Below are 16,549 nucleotides of genomic sequence, written 5' to 3' on the forward strand. Positions count from 1 at the left end.
GATATAGTATACTTGCAATTTCAGATTGCATCTGCTATTATCTTGTTCTTGCTTGTTCTTCAATTGCTTGCAAGAACAATGACCTTCGTGGTCAGGTTGATCGTGCCCCCACGTGATCAATAACCCTTCGGAGTTGGTGTATTGATTGCTAAGGCGCTGCCTTCTAGGCCGTAGTCGGATCGTCAACGTCACCTCTTATCCAAATCGAGAGTTACCAATCTCATCGAAAGATTGGGCCATCCCCGACCCATATCACGTGGTATCAAAGCATAAGGTTGCTCGGTGAGATTTTTCCAGTTTTTCCATAGTTTAGATTTGTTTTACCTGTAGTCCAGAAAAAGCCAATAAAAAAAGGTAGAGATTAGTTACCTTCGTCCCCAAAACCAATCTGAGCCTTGCAATTTTCACATTATTATTTGCATTGTTGAATTTTTGCTGCATTAATCGTATCGAGTTGCTGGATTAGATTGGATCGTTTTTCAGACTTTTCCTACTAGATCGAACTTGCTTTTGGTTTTCTTGTTATTCGTGTGACGCAGGTTTCCTTCATCAATCTTCCACCTCCAATCTCCCTGCCACACCACCACCACGCCTACAATCCTTCGCTGCCACCATCATAAAAAAATTTCGCATTGCAGTTGCCATCCGCGCCGATTTCGAGTCCGAGTCCAATCGGGAAATTTTTTGGAAAGTGTTTTGGAATAAGGAAAGAGATCGATTTTTGTTTGGAGATAAAGTTGTTTGAAAGTTGTGAAGAAGGAAAGAAAAGAAAAGAAATAAAAAAAACGAAAAAAAAGAGAGAAAAAAGAATCAGTTTCGGATCCACGTTGAGAAGAATTCTAGTTCCGAGTCGGTTTGACCTGTGTTCAGTAAAACGGGCATATATATTGTATACCAACTCGGATTTGGACGTTCTAGTACTTTTTGGAAAGCGTGCAACAAGGCGCACGCAGAAATATCCAGGGCATCGGCCTGCTCTTTGACCCTCAAATTCGGTTTGTAAGGTGCACTTTCAGAGCTTCCAAGTTTCTGGATCCAGTTTCCGGCATCGCTGCAGCCCGGTGTTTTTTCGTTATCTCCACAGTCCGGCCTCCGATTTGAGTGATCTTGCACTTGCTGTAAAGCTTGTTTCGATATGCTCCTAACCCATATTTTTTCATATTTTTCTGAATTTTCCTTACTGCAGCCTTTGCTGTTCTTTGACAGACCGACGTACAGTTTTCTGGTCCTTCTTTTGCGTGAGTTTCTGGGGTTAAAAAAAAGAAAAAAGAAGAAGAAAAGAATAAGAAGCCAAACAAAGGCCACAAAAAGAAAAAAAATACAAGGGTTTTACTTGTTATGCCATTTTTTGATCTCTCTATTCCTACCTTCTTCAGTATGTAGGCTTAGATTATTTCTGTAATTCGTTCTTATCGACTTCAGCAGTTAGGACTAGCATTATTGAGCATATTTTGAACTTTGCATTGCTGATTTGAGTATTTGCTATTCCTTGCTACTCACAAAAGCCTCCAAGCTACACAGATTCTACACCTAGGTTGTTTGTTACCGAGGCATCGATACATTCAATCTTCGGAGGGCTTTGTTACGCCGTTGGCCATCTGAAAAGACCTCGATGTCGCCTAGAGGGGGGGGGGTGAATAGGCGTTTTAAAACTTCTACGGATTTGGCTCTATATATCGTAAATGCGGAATTAAACTAGTCGGATATTTTTAAGCACAAATCCTAAATATGCTAGCCTCAACTACAGTGCACCGACAACTTAAACTATAACAAGATGAGCACCAAAATTAAACAACAAGCTAGCACAACATGTATAAGATAGCATAAAGCACATATACGATAATATATGACTTCAAGCACGATGGCTATCACAAATTTAAGCGCAATTGAATGAACTCGGTTTAGAAATAGCCGAGGCACACGGAGACGATGTTCACTTCCAAAGAAGCTAATCACCGTTGGAGAGGTGCGGGCACCACAAGAGGTAACCCGAATAGCCGTAAAAGGGCACACCCAACTCCTTGAGCCTCCCACACCAAAGTAGGAGCTCAATCACTAAGATGGCTAGATTCTTCCTCCACTCCGGAGATGGCAAGCTCCACAACCAATTCACAAAGCACCATAAAGGAGAACCTCAGGCCTCTTCACAATCTCCACGAAGAGGTCACTGGGGCGACAACCCCTAAGCCGTCTAGGAGGATAACCTCCAAGAGTAACAAGCTCACGGGCTCTCACTCGAACTAATCAAGGTAGAGAGCTCAAACCAATCCACCAAATGCAAATCAAGAACACAAGAAATGCTCAAATCCCTCTCTCCCAAATCTCACCCAAATCAAGAAATGGAATGGAGAAATTGGAGAGGAGGAACAAATGAGGAGATCAACAAATGATCCCTCCAAATAGATCTACAAACTCCCTTCAATTTGATAGGGGATTTGGGACTTGGGGAAGGTGGAGAAAGCTCAAAGGAATGGGGAAATTTTGATCTAGGAGCATACTTGCCCGTTAGGGAAGAAGCCCCTTATATAGGGGTTCCCCCGAATCTGCCCGTTGGGGCCAAATTCCACAGCCCGGAGGGCTCCCGGAGGTTCCGGACGAAATCCGGACCAAAAAATCGAATAGGAAAAACGCTACTGGAGTCACACGGAGGTTTTCCCGCAATTTGCCCGGAAGTTCCGGCTGACAAAAAGCTGCAGAACCAATCACACGAAAACGGCAATAACTTTTGCATACGAACTCCGATTTCGATGAACTTGGACTTGTTTCGAAGATAACAACGATCTCTACAAACTCACACAGAAATACAACAAAGATCAACCAAAAGATATGATGCAAAATATGCAAAGGTTTGATAACTCTACGCACGACGTGTTCAAGTTACCGCCCGAAAGCCCCTCTTGATAGAATGGCTATCAAACCTGTAAACCGGTCTCCCACCAAACTCCTTGAGACCGGTAAAACTAGAAAAACCTAGCTAGAATATACCTTTTTCTTGAGCAATCCACTTTAGGTTGATGTAGGCGTTAATGCTCGTCGCAAGTTGGAATCATTCGCTTGATCACGGTCACTTGGTGAAGATACTCAATTTGCTCCCCCATACTTCAATGTGGGAGACCTTCACTTTAAGCTCATCTTCACATGTCCATTATCACCAAATGGATGGCAAGCTTCAAGCATGTATCTTCTCGGGATGCTTATATTGAGCTTGCCCTTTGTCAATCTTGATGACCGTCTCCATATGGGCTATATAAGATTGTTTCTTCAAAACTTGCCCATATGTATCACCTAACCCTCAACCAAATAACATAGGCATAATATTGGTTAGTCCATAAGTGCAATATACAATTGCTTACCATATGATTCATGTATATAATCCTCGGAGTGTGCTTTTCTTGATCTTGCTCTTCTCAACCTTGATGAATCATCACCACTTGATCTCATCTCTCATGGGCTATATGAAATCATACCGCTAGATCTCATGTGGTACATAATTACGCTTGTGAGTTGACCAACTTGAATCCAGTATTTGCACTTATTCTTGGTCAACCTTCATCTTTGCTTTACTCCATCTTTATGATATTATGAATATCACTTTAGTCTTCTTCATCTTCTAACACAAAATCTTGAGACACCAAATGGATTATTCACTCGATTACTTGCTCCATGACTTGGTTAACCATGATTCAACTCATGAGCTCAACATAACCTTATCATGAAACCATATGTTGAATGCTTATCTTGTAATCATTCTCTCAAGATATTAATCCTTCACGGGAACTCACTTCCTTCTTCTTGACAATATTTGATATACTAGCATTCCTTCATATAAAGCTTATTGCAAACACTTATCCAAATGGATTGTCATCGGATACCAAAACCACACATTCAATTGTCAACTCTCATTATATATCTTTATCTTCATGACATTTATCATTGAATTAACCAAGTGGTCTTCATTCATTGCCTATGAAACATTCCTTCAAATATATCTCAACTAAAACATTAGTCCATAGGGATTGTCATTAATTACCAAAACCACACATGGGGCAACATGCACTTTCAATCTCCTCCATAGTGATTGTCATTAATTACCAAAACCACACATGGGGCAACATGCACTTTCACCATCACCTTCCTGTTTTGCATGGTAAGAACTCGTAAGAACATGATTTTTAGCTTGAGAGTTGAGCGACTGGTAGCCACATCCTAGTAGTTGATAGGAACATATTCTTGCGATTTGTTTCTTGTTTTCTACTAACCATGACAGGACTTACACGAAGAATGGAAAACAGGCCTATGCTATCAAGTGACTGACATGAGCGCTTTTCACCACATCCATCCTCCTCGTCTCTTGTTGACATTGGCAAGGCAAAGGTATATTGCAATCCTTGTAATGCCAATAATTGTTTTGGACCTTTCTTTGATGGAAATAATGATGTTGAAGCTTATATTGATTGGGAAATAGCTCTAGTGAACAATTCACATGCTTTCATGTACTAGATAGTCGTAAGGTCCAAATTGCTAGTAGTAAATTTTGTTTTGATGCATTATCTTGGTGGAGTGAGATAGTTAGAGAAAACAAAATACCTCACACTTGGAATGATATGAAGAAAATCATGAGAGAAAAATATGTTCCTCCAAGTTGTGCTTATGAGTTGCGTTCCAAATTACGACATTTGACACAAGATGATAAAAATGTTGATGATTACTACCATGAGTTCCAAATTATAACATTGCGATCTGGTTTAGATGAAACCGAACAAAGAAAAATGGATAGGTTTTATTATGAGCTTAATTTTGAAATTTCTTACGTGATTGAATTTGGAGAATACGACTCTCTATTGTGTTTGCTTAATATTGCTCGTGAAGCTGAGAGGTAGTTACAAAGAAGGTCTACTACAAATGAGTCGAGTTTAGAAGGTAATGATAAAGATGATTGTGTTGATGAACAAAATATGACATGCGATGAAATAAATGAGATACACGTTGAATTTTCTGCACCATGTGAAATTGTTGATTTACATACTGATTTGAGTGCACCTACTGCCGAAATTAATTCTTCTAATGATTTGAGTGCACATATTAATTTTGATATTGATGAGAATGAATCATGTGAGCAAATAATTAATGCTTTGGGAGAAACATGTGAGATAGATAATTTTGATTTAGGTTGTGTCGAGTTAATTAAACATGGAGTGATTGATAAGGATCCACCTATTAATTCTTTTTGTTATATTACAGAGCTATGTATTTATCACATGCAACAGATGAAGTTTCTAAGTTAACAATTTCAAAATCTTTTACTAATGCTCATGGATACACTATTCAATTAATTGGAAAACATGATGTAAACAATAACTTTTTGGTCCATGAGATTTGCATTGTTTGTGATAATTTTCTTGATTTGAGAGAAAATAATATGCTGCATATGCTTAACCATTTTGATATGACCTCCAATATTGGTGTTGATTGTTTGCCAAATAGTTGTGTACATGATTGTTCGAATATTAGTGCCTTCACTTGCTCTAAATTTCAGCATCTTATAATAACTATTTTGGGTACTGTTAAATATTATTTCCACTATTGGGATGGTATAATGGTGAGCCGTGCAAACCAAATTCAAGAAATTGTTTCACTTATATATGCAAACAATATTGTCAATCTATCTGCTGGAATATTATTCATGACGATTCTTTGACTAATTATTTCATGAGATTTTGTTATAAGATATTACTTGTGAAAGAAAGGAGATGTTTTAAGATGGATGGCATATACATATACCATGCACACACATTGTCTATTTTGTTAGTCTCTTTTTAGCACAAACGATGCCGAGGACGGCTTTTCTTTCAAGAAAGGGAGGATGATATGAACATGATCACCATGGATACGACCATTAGAACCCTAATTGTTGGTGTATCTAATAACAATTATAATCAGGTGAATTCAATTACTAAATGTTTTCAATATGTTACTTGCAAAGAGACGGAGCTACTATCTTGTGTAATATTATTATGTAGGCATCTTATTGAACTTTACAAGTCCAAAGTGAAAATGAAGTGTGATAGCCTGCAAATGGAGATTCAAAGTGAAGCCTATCAAGTCTACTTTCCAACAAATCAAACGACACATGATTCGGAGCTTGCCAGAGAAAGATATCACGAATTAAAGTTGAATCCGATTCAGGTCCGAACTGTCAGGAGACCCGAATTTGTTTTAATCACCCAGGCCGCATCCGGAGTCCAAATCAAGCAAACTAGTACTTGTTGGAAAATTAATTACAACACCTTTCCAACGGATCTGGCCCCATCAGGACATTAGACTCGTGCTGACCGTGGCGGACAAAACAAGCTGACCGATCTGTTTTTATGTTTCCAAATGAGTTGTAGTTTGTTAGGAAAGTTAGAAATATACTTGGATTTCGGCCTCCTCCTCAAGGTGGAGAAAATAGCTCTCACTACTCCTTTATATACTCCATATGTTCCCCTAACGAGCCTTGGGTTTTGTTTAGTTGAAAGTTAGCCATCGCTATACGTGGGAAACCTCGGGCCGGGCCGGGCTTCATAAAAGCCTGACGGTCAAACCTGAAGCCCGAGCCCGGCCCGGCTCGGCCTGATACCCCGAAAATAGGCTACTTAAGCATTAAAATAATTATTTTTTGAATAAATAAAAGATTTTTATACCTATTTTTCCTAAAGAAAATACCCGTTTTTGGTCATTTCGAGCTTTTTTCGGTCTTTAGGGCCTGGCTTGGGACTGGAAACTGAGGCCCGAGCCCGGCTCGAGACGTCAGGCTTCGGGCTGGGCTGGCCGGGCCGGGCCACCCATGCGCAGGTATAGCCATCGCTACTACTTCGTGTAATCGCGTGTGTCGGTTAGACCACCTGTTTTATAGCTTTCGGAACCCCAACTTATCGTCTCGTTGAGACATTGGTTTGATATAGTACACTAGCAATTTCAGATTGCATCTGCTATTATCTTGTTCTTGTTTGTTTTTCGATTGTTTGCAGGAACAAAGACCTTCGTGCTCAGGTTGATCGTGCCCCCGCGTGATTAATAACCCTCTGGAGTTGGTGTATCGATTGCTAAGGTGCTGCCTTCTAGGCCGTAGTCGGATCGTCAACGTCACCTCCTACCCAAATCGAGAGTTACCAATCTCATCGAATGATCGGACCACCCCCGACCCATATCATAGAAGGGCAAGGTTCTCTCTAAGGCCGGCCACCTGGTTCTTGTGAACTCGGTTCTCACGTCCTCTCCAACTTTCTTCCTCTGTATGTTTCTGGCGAGCTCCTGGGCCATTAAAAGAATGGATAAGCTCCGGAGGAATTTTTTATGTAATGGCGGTGAGGAGCCCGCTGGAGGAAAATATTTGGTCGCTTGGAAGAAGGTCTGCACGCCCAAAAAATTCGGACGGCTAGGGATGAAAAATCTGGTGGCTTTCTCAGCGGCTCTTCGGCTCAGATGGATTTGGCTTCGACGGCAGCCGGATGAGAGACCGTGGAATGGAAGTACTCTGCCATGTAGCAAGGAGGATCATGATCTTGTCTCTACCTGCACTGAAATTTCGCTGGGGAATGGTCTCTGACTTCATTCTGGTACGACCGTTGGATTGTTGGAGCAGCCCCAATTTCCATCGCCCTGGACCTGTTCCCTTTAGCTCAGCAAACAACAATATCTATCAGGTCGGCAAACATGGAGGGAAGGTGAATGAAAGGATTGCAGAGAATGGATACTATTGAACAGCTCGTGCAATTCCTCTCCTTATGGCAAAAATTTTCGAGCTTGACACTCTCTCACGAGTCTAATTCGGTGCGATGGAAGTTCAATGCTAACGGGCAATATTCTGCGATATCAGTGTACGAGTGTCAATTCCTGGGCCGCATTCCTTCGCCTGTTATGAGAAAAGTTTGGGATGTCAAGGGGGAAGGCAAAGTTAAAATCTTCCTTTGGTTGTTGATTCAAAATCGGTTGTGGACGGTTGCCATGCTGCAGGCGTGGGGATGGCCGCGCAATGACCGCCGCTGCTTTCGTGACCAGATTCTTGAGAGTGCGAACCACCTGTTCTTGAAATTTCCTTATGCAAAGGAATTTTGGAATTGCGCTCGGAGCTGTTTCCCTCCCGGCATGCAGCAGGTTCTGAGGGCGTCGACTTTACCCCGATGGTGGCATTGTTTGATGTTGGGGGTTAAATCTCCTGAACACAGAGAGGCAGTGACTTTGGGGCTTACATGGCATGGAATTTTTGGAAAGAAAGAAACCACCGTGTTTTCCAGGGGAAAGAGATGAATGCGCCGCTGCCGCTGGAAATAATCCAAGGAGAAGTGGAGCTCTATCGTGTTGCGAAGGGTTTGTAAGTTGGGTTTCGTACAGCCGAGATGTAGTCTCGGCTTCGGTTTTTTTTTCTTTTGTTTATGCTTCTTTTTTGAAGGTGTCTTAACACCTTCCTTTTGGTTTTCTTGTACTAATATTCTCTCTTCTTTAATGAATCGGCAGAGCACCCGCCTCAGCCCGTCAATTTTTTTTGTATATGCTTACATGTTCTTAAATATTTGATACATGTAAATAATATATGTAGATTTGTCTTGAACAACATTTTCCATAAAATCTGCACGCCCCAGGACACGAGACTGACGTACACAATTTTTTTGACTGAAAACAGTAGGAGCCTACTGTTGTATATATATTAAATAAAATGAAAAGACGTACACATTCTCATGGCCTAGCATGCACAAGTCTAACAATCTAAGGGTCTCTTTGGATCATAGGATTTTTGAAGGAAAAATAGAGGATTCCAAACCTAAGGAATAATTTCTATAGATGCCATTTGGATCATAAGATTTGCACCAAAGGAATTTCATAGGATAGGAATTTTTCCTTCAAATTTTGGAGGATTTCAAACATGAGGTCTAACCTCTTTAAAAATTTCCTTTGAAAGTTCCAATGCATCTTCTCTGCATCTCTCTCCTCTCTTACTCCATCTAATATCAAAATTCTTACACTTTTCTTATGAAACATCCAAACACTTTTTTTCAAACAATTCTTATATTTTGAATTCCTATAGTATTCAAAATGTCACCCATGTCTTTTCTATTCCTATGTTTTTGCAATCCTTTGATCCAAAGAGGCCCTAAATAGGGTACAATCACCATGGAAACCACAGTAGGTAGGCATCGCAAGAGAAGGGAACCGTTAAATTTCTTGGATCAAACAGGTCAGCGCTACACCGTCTATGAAGAGTTCATTGGTATACCATTCTCTAGACGCACTGCCCCCTCCATTCATTAAACGGTGAGGAAGTACTTGTAAAATCGAATGAGGGAGTACGACATTAAGATATTCTTCTTTACGAAAGATACGGAGAGGTACTAATTTTTCTATCTCTACTTCTGTAGGGTGCAGTGTATTACGGAGTGCGCCTAAAAAAAGCTTAGGGGAAGCTTAGTCTAGATGTCCATCCAGAAAGGCAAATTTCTCAATTTCACTTTCCATGAGAAGAACCAGTCACAAAAAGCTAGTACTAGAAGCTTCCGTTAATCCATTTGTTAGTTGGGCGTTGACACTGCCCACTACTCAATTAGTTGTGGCCATCTGTCTTGATATTTGAATAGCAACCTGGTCAACCCTCAAAGTAAAATAAACAACACAGAAAGTCGAAACCCCGGACCTTTGACTTTTCCAATGTCAACCCCCACTTATTCAACTCCTCCCTATATATACATCTCCACACCACGAATTCTCAAATCCTGTAAAACACCATTCGTATTCCACGACTCCTTCCCTTCTCTTCTGCAGCTCCCCACCTCAATTTACCTCTAGAAGCTTCTAGAATCCAGAACGCGGGCATGGGCAACGGCCTCTCCCCTTGCCTTTGCTCCCCTGCCGTGCACGGCGAGGAGGAAGCCGACGCGAGGCTGGTCTTCTGGGGCGGGCCGACGAGGCCCGCCGCCGCCTCTGGGCCGCGGCGGCCCAGGCCCACCACGGCCGGCGATGTCACGGCGGAGGCCCCCGGCCACCTCGTCTGCTGCGGCGAGTCCTTCTTCATCGGCCTCCCGGTCCCGGCCCTGCCCCCGGGCGAGCCGCTACTGGCGGGCCGGACCTACTTCGTGCTCCCCGCTGCCCGCTTCCCCTGCCGCCAGCCGCTCACGGCGGCCTCCCTCGCCTCGCTGTCGCCGGTGCCGGCCAAGGTGTCCCTGGCCGGCGGCGGGCCGTCCCCGTTCGAGTACGTCGCGGGCGACGACGGCATGGCGCTCATCAGGGTCCTCCCGGAGTTCATCGAGAAGGCGATCACTTGCGGCGGCAAGAGCGCGGCCGCGGCGGCCGGTCAGCTGTGCAGCACGCCGGAGCTGAGGAAGCACTACATGCAGCTGGTGGGGACGAGGCAGCAGCGGCCGTGGTCGCCGGGGCTCGAGACGATATCGGAGGCGCGGAAGAGGAGAGGGATGCCGTCCCCTGTTAGGCTCGTCGGGCTGGCAAGGGCTTCAAGATAGCATCAACAGCCGGCCGCATTTTAGTGTTCGATACTCCGATATTCATACTGAGGAGGAAGATTCAACTTGTATAGATAAGGAGATGGGTAGAGAAATCTGATTTTTAGCGCTAGTTTAATTCAATTTTCAACTGGATAATACACTTGATGGAAATGAAGGAACGAATTGACCGCATACCTGTTGGGTTTAAAATCTTAGGAACAGAGATATCCCGGTCCTCCGCGAAATGACCGAAGGTTAGAATTCTATTTGAAATTATTTTAACAAATAATGTCGAATTTTGATAAGGAGTACTCCCTCAGTCCAATAAAGAATGTCTCAACTTTGACTAAATTTGAATGTATCTATACACTAAGTCACATCTAAATACATCCAAATTTTGAAAAATTTAGACATCTTTTGTTGGACGGAGAGAGTATAAAAAAAAGACGACTTTAGTTACCCTTTAATTAATTTAAATCTACTCTATGTTTCACGGTAAAATAATTCACGTACTGACTGAAATCAATGTATTTCCTCCGTCCAACAAAATATGTTTCAATTTTATCAAAATTTAGATGCATCTAGACATTACTTGGTGTGTATATGCATTCAAATTTAGTCAAAGTTGAGACATCTTTTGTTGGACGGAGAAAATACTAATTTTGTTAAATTTTGGTCACGGTTCTAAACGTTGCATCATAGTTCCATAAACTTGATTTCTAGTTGGTCGAGCTGGCTCATACAAGTGAACTTAGAGGACTCAAATTTCACATTCATTATTCTAGTGCCAAGGTTAGTATGTTTCTAATGGTTTTTCCGCGATTTTCCTTCATTATGACTAAGGTCAAATGAATTCTATCAAAACAAGTTTTGTAACTACTTTTCCATACTACTCTCTCCGTTCCTAAATACGGAGGAAGTAGATGGTAAAACAAGTCTAACTATCAAGAACGGCAAAGTGAGCCTACGTCATTGCTCTACATTACTCTGTATTACCGACGGAAGCTTAGTGCTGATGTATAGTTATTACGAAAAAGACGTTTCTTAAATCAAAGTGGCCCTGTGAAGAACTCGAAAGCGAGTGGTCTTCGGTTTTCCCTAATCCTATAAAATATCTTGCATGGTCTACTCAATCGTAAAGGCTGAAACGAAGTATAAGCATGTAGAATAATATCATGCTCTGTCATGATGGGAAAATGGACCAAACTTAATTAGAAGACAATGGTAGCAAGATTAAGCCGCCGAGGAACTGGCTAACAGTGTATTACTGACGATCACCACTAATGAGGTAACCTTTTTACGGTGACCTTTCTGCTTAATTGTTTCAATATTTCATCCTAACAATAGACTAAGTAACGAAAACACTAGCAGTTATTAAGTTATAAATATGGAAGCATTAGGGATAAAAATGCCCTAAAGTAATTTCGACTCGAACTTGATCAATGGGGTGACCCTCTCCGAGTCAGAAGATTTGGAATTGGAAGGGTAGTAGCTCGGGCCAATATTTTGCTTCCCTCGGCATATGCCGCTTTCTTTAGGGGAAGCCAACGGATGTCGGGAGCCGAGGAGATTTGGGAATCAAGGACACCAGTAGTAAGTTGGTTCTGCGAAACCTGTTGGACGGCTGATAGATTGAGCAGGCATGTGTCTGCCACATCCTGCTCATTGCCACGTGTGATGGAAAGTTGCGTGTGGGCGAGACAGGTCTGTGCAGTTGTTCTTGGCCTTTGGGGCAAACCTTTGTGGCTTCCGATGGTACACGATGTGCTGACCGATTGGTGGACAGGCCTAGTCGCTAACAACAAGAGAGAGTGGCGCAATTTGGATACCAGTGTCATTCTCGTGTGCTGGTGCATTTCAAACACAGAAATGGCATCGTCTTCGATGGCGAGGAACCATGTAAGTAGTATCATCCATCACATTGGGAAACAGGGTTCCGCTTGGAGCCATGCGGGTCCTTTTAAGGGTGGTGGGATTTTTACTTTGCGTGGAATGTAAAAGAATAGTCACGTTGAACTATCCTATGGGCATATAACCCCACGACGGTATTTCTTCTTCAGTATTATATGATACACATACTCAGATTATTCTAAAAGAAATCTTCGTCAATTAGCACGTGATACCCACAATTCGGGGTGACTATGCTTGGGTCTTCTGACTTAAACATTACTACCACTAGAAAAAAACCCGTGCGATGCTACGGAACAATGGAAAGTGTATCAAGCACGAGCCGGTGGAAGCGAAGTCTGAACATTGATTTTTCGATTGGATTGATTTCCATACTGAGATTGATACCGAGATTTTTTGTTTAGGTTCGGATTGATTTCCATTGAGATGGATACGAAGAATTTTGGATTTCATGCTAAGGAGATTGATTTATTTTAGAACTGTTCGTATTATGTTGTGACAAATTTGGACCGTACGATAACTTTCGGTAAATTAAACCGTAGAATTTCTGCTACTGAAATCGTGAATAAGGCGGGAGGGAAAGAAATAAGAGACAATGACATATTGACTGTAATTTTAACGAAGTTGACCGACCAACACCGACCGAAGACGTCCATCCATCACCGCCGATTCCGATTTAATACATTGTAACCACTTAGGCAGTTTGCTACGTAGGTCGGTCCGTCCGACCCACCCCAACAGCGATCTCCCATAGTCTCATCCCGTTTCCCACGCTTGCTTTAGCAAATAAAGATAACCGACCTGGCCTCCCCATCCCGTCGCAGCGCGGCGCCGCGGCCCTCCCCTATCTCCTCCGGTGAGCGCCGCTCCGGCCGACGCGCAACTCCCTCCGACGGCGGAGCTCGGTGATTTCGGTGAGGAGACGAGGAGGAGGAGGAGCTCTGCTGGTGTGGAGGAAGGCAGGGGCGGAGGAGGAGAACGACGACTGGATCTCAACCACGGAACCGGCCGCCCAACCACAGCGGCGGAACCTTCCGCTGCCGCACTCCACCGCGGAAGCAGCAGCAGCCACCCTCCAGTCGGCGAGCTCCAGCCCCAAGAGTTGAATTGACCGCCCCCTCGATCTTGATCCTCTAATCAACAACGATTCTTTTTTTTTTTCTTCGTCTCCCGGCGGCGGCAAGAGGCCCCCCCCCCCCCCCCCCCCCCAATTCTCAGCCGGGTTGACTCTCCGCGAGCATTTTAGCTTGCCATCCTCATGAACTAAGCGAACTCCTGTTAGTGTTACTCCATTTTGTGTGAGGTGACAATGGCCGCTCTTCACGTGTTTGATCAAATGCCTTTTGCATCTTTCAGGTTTTCCATGGCTTCACATTGCATATTTTGCTTCTTTGAAGTGATTGCTCGGTTATTCCATTACAGCTCAGAGGAAGGGCTCTTGGAGATATCCAAGGCAAATGTAGAATGGTAAAATACATGGGGATGCACTATTTCAAGTTCAATGGCAGCTCTTTGCCTAGGCAGGTATCAGCTTGCTCTGAGATCGACCCATCAGGGGGAGATCAGAAGTAAATTCTTGGAGAAACCAATTGCACAGAAATAGGTAATAAAAGATTATCTGTGAGTCACCAAAGAAAAAAAACGTAGGTATATATTCCATGCCGCTGCACCTACAAAAAAGAACAGCAGATGTGGTTTGGTCAGTAGCTGAAAGAAACATTAAGAAAACATACCTGAATGTTCAGAAGGAGTACTTTCAGCCTGCAGAAGTGCAGATGGACAACAGCATGTGTTAGCATACCTGTTTCTTTACCTTAAAAAAAAACATAAACTGTTTCCTGTCCCTGTTGTAGATATGCTCTTCTTTGTTCCATTGCTAGATTATTTTTTTTAAATATAACTTTATTGTTTATGTAGAGCACAGCTATACATATCACCGAGCAATGTGTAAAAAATATGTCAGCATGGTCTTTATTATTTTTTAGAATCAGTTGCACTAAAACCACACAAAAATTTAGGAACGGAGGGAGTACTTACAAATATACATGAACCTTGGCTAGACTGCTAGAGTATCACATGCCACTCATAAATCATGATTCCACAAGCCATTTCCAATTCAGAATCATGCAAAAGGCTGTCTGTGTTCAGGAATATGCTCATTTCAGCAGAAAAAAAATCAACTGGAGACAACTGAAGCAAGAGGAAGAACCATGCATATTCTATGAAGAATACTGTCATTAGTTCACCACAAAGAACAAGTTACATATGTGCCCTATCCTCACCCAGAAAGACACAGAACATCAGAATATTTTTTTCAGTGTGTTTTGGTTGAAAGACAGATGCTATAAAGGTTCTTTTCACTTCGTCAAGTAAAATGTCTAAGGCGTGATATTCAACTATTTGCTGATGATGTGTGCAAGCTACTTCAATGGATTTTTTTTTTGAGGTAAACTTCAATGGATTTTACTATGTTCAGTGACTTATTTCTTTTTTACAGTGTCTTATGCTAACATTTGACATTATTAGCAGGCTGACAATATGCTAGGATAGATAGAAAGATCATCACAGGCTACAGAAACAATCAAGGAGCATAGTCAAGAAAGTAAGTACAAGTCTGGTTGTAGGCAGTGTCCTTGTAATATGAGAGACATTCCTTTCTTTGTAAATTTATAATCGTGCAATTAAATTGATAGGTAAATTTTAAATGAGTGGCACTTGGATACATAATCTTAGCCACCGGACGATCAAACGTTCTTCAATTTGTGGTGTATGTTTTTTAGACCAGACCACATCTTTGAATATTTGTTGTACAATTTAAAGAGAAAAAAGTTGTTTGATGCGTATGTTTTCGAGTGTGTCATTTTATTTTGTTATTCAGTTGCAACGCACAGGCATTTCGGCTAGCATTTAGTACCGCACGGAGAAAAACCAATTAAGTGAGGTGTGTAACTTGGTTACCAACTTGCCATATCTTTTAGCCAAACATCATTGTATAATGTTTAAATTAAGAGAAAACCATTCATTAAAGTTTAGGGGCGTAACGTAGCGCAGCGGGCCGTGTCAGAACATGGGCATTCTGCTTGCCATACCTCTGCCCGCTGAATTATCCCCTGACCACGCCGCCTATGATCTCCTCCCAGTCGCGTTGCGTCCTCTGCCTCTCCACACGCCGCTCGCCACGAAATGTGCAGCAAAGCTATAACTGCATGTCGTTAATTTACATCAATGAACTCACAAACCCAAACGTGAAAATCGGGTCAACCCATTCACTCCGACTCAGCCAACCAAACGTAAAATTGATTCACCCCACACTGACAATCAAACACGAAATTGGTTCGCCCCGCCCCTGAAATTAGGTTTGGCCAACCCACCGCTCTCCACCAACCAAAAACACACCCTTAAAAAACGAAAAGAATTTAAAGGCCGTGACAAAGCACGGGCACTGTACCAGTATATGATTATTAAGCAGTATTGTGCTTCTAACTTTGTCGTAAGTCAATCTTTTCAAATCTTGACGATGTTATAAATAGATTTACCAACTTCATCGTGATACATATTTTTATAATATACTTATTTGAGATTCCAGATGTTGATAATTTTTTACAAACTTGGTCAAGCTTTGATTTTTTTTTGACTTTGGGCGAAGTCATGAACAGCGGATTGTTTCAGTTTTTTAAGTTCTCGCATAATAATACCCCGTCATACGAACAGTTACACTTCCTGAAGTCAACCCGGCCTACATCTCCTGAACTTAATTTGACAGCGTCCACTCCATACAAAATTATTACGAGGGGCACGGAATCTTCCGCGTCGACCACGAAAACTCTACAGTCTACACAGGCCACAGCCCCGTCCAGATAAAGATCGCACGAGATCCGCGGCCGCGCCTTTACGGAAAGGAGGATCCCGCGCGTGCGTTCGTGCGTGCCTGCGTCCGAGATTTCATTTCGCGTCTCGCTATTGCGTGGAGCACAATGGAGTCGACTTGACCGGGAGATGGATGGATCTACATATCTAGTGCAAGGTCGGCCGGCAGGAGAGAGAGGCTTGGTCTGGTCAAGTGCGTCGAAAGCTACTCTGCTTTGCTTCCAGAAAGTTAACTGGGCTGCTGCGTCGACCTAACCTGAAGCGCGACTGCGCGGACCGATCTGTGGCTGCTGATTAAACTC

The 16,549-nt window shown here is 42.6% G+C and overlaps 1 protein-coding gene and 1 long non-coding RNA gene across 3 annotated transcripts; both read left to right on the forward strand.

Moving 5' to 3' along the window:
* The first annotated feature begins 9,415 nt into the window (after positions 1 to 9,415).
* Positions 9,416 to 10,664, forward strand: LOC100839203. The gene has a single exon (XM_003568502.4). It carries the CDS (start codon positions 9,846 to 9,848, stop codon positions 10,488 to 10,490), a length of 645 nt encoding a protein of 214 aa, XP_003568550.1. The 5' UTR covers positions 9,416 to 9,845; the 3' UTR covers positions 10,491 to 10,664.
* A 2,438-nt stretch (positions 10,665 to 13,102) lies between these two features.
* Positions 13,103 to 15,223, forward strand: LOC104582680. Of its 2 annotated transcripts, XR_730572.3 has the most exons (3): positions 13,103 to 13,657; positions 13,737 to 14,826; positions 14,910 to 15,223. It is a non-coding gene; the product is annotated as an uncharacterized LOC104582680 (long non-coding RNA). The 2 variants fall into 2 exon arrangements; XR_002964112.1 differs by having other exon boundaries at positions 13,106 to 14,826.
* Positions 15,224 to 16,549: the final 1,326 nt, after the last annotated feature.

Source organism: Brachypodium distachyon, chromosome 2 (assembly GCF_000005505.3).
Source record: "Brachypodium distachyon strain Bd21 chromosome 2, Brachypodium_distachyon_v3.0, whole genome shotgun sequence".
NCBI lineage: Eukaryota > Viridiplantae > Streptophyta > Magnoliopsida > Poales > Poaceae > Brachypodium > Brachypodium distachyon.

What these genes read in the sequence shown, in the direction of transcription:
- LOC100839203 (XM_003568502.4), top strand. Translation starts at nt 9,846, where the DNA reads ATGGGCAACGGCCTCTCCCCTTGCCTTTGCTCCCCTGCCGTGCACGGC.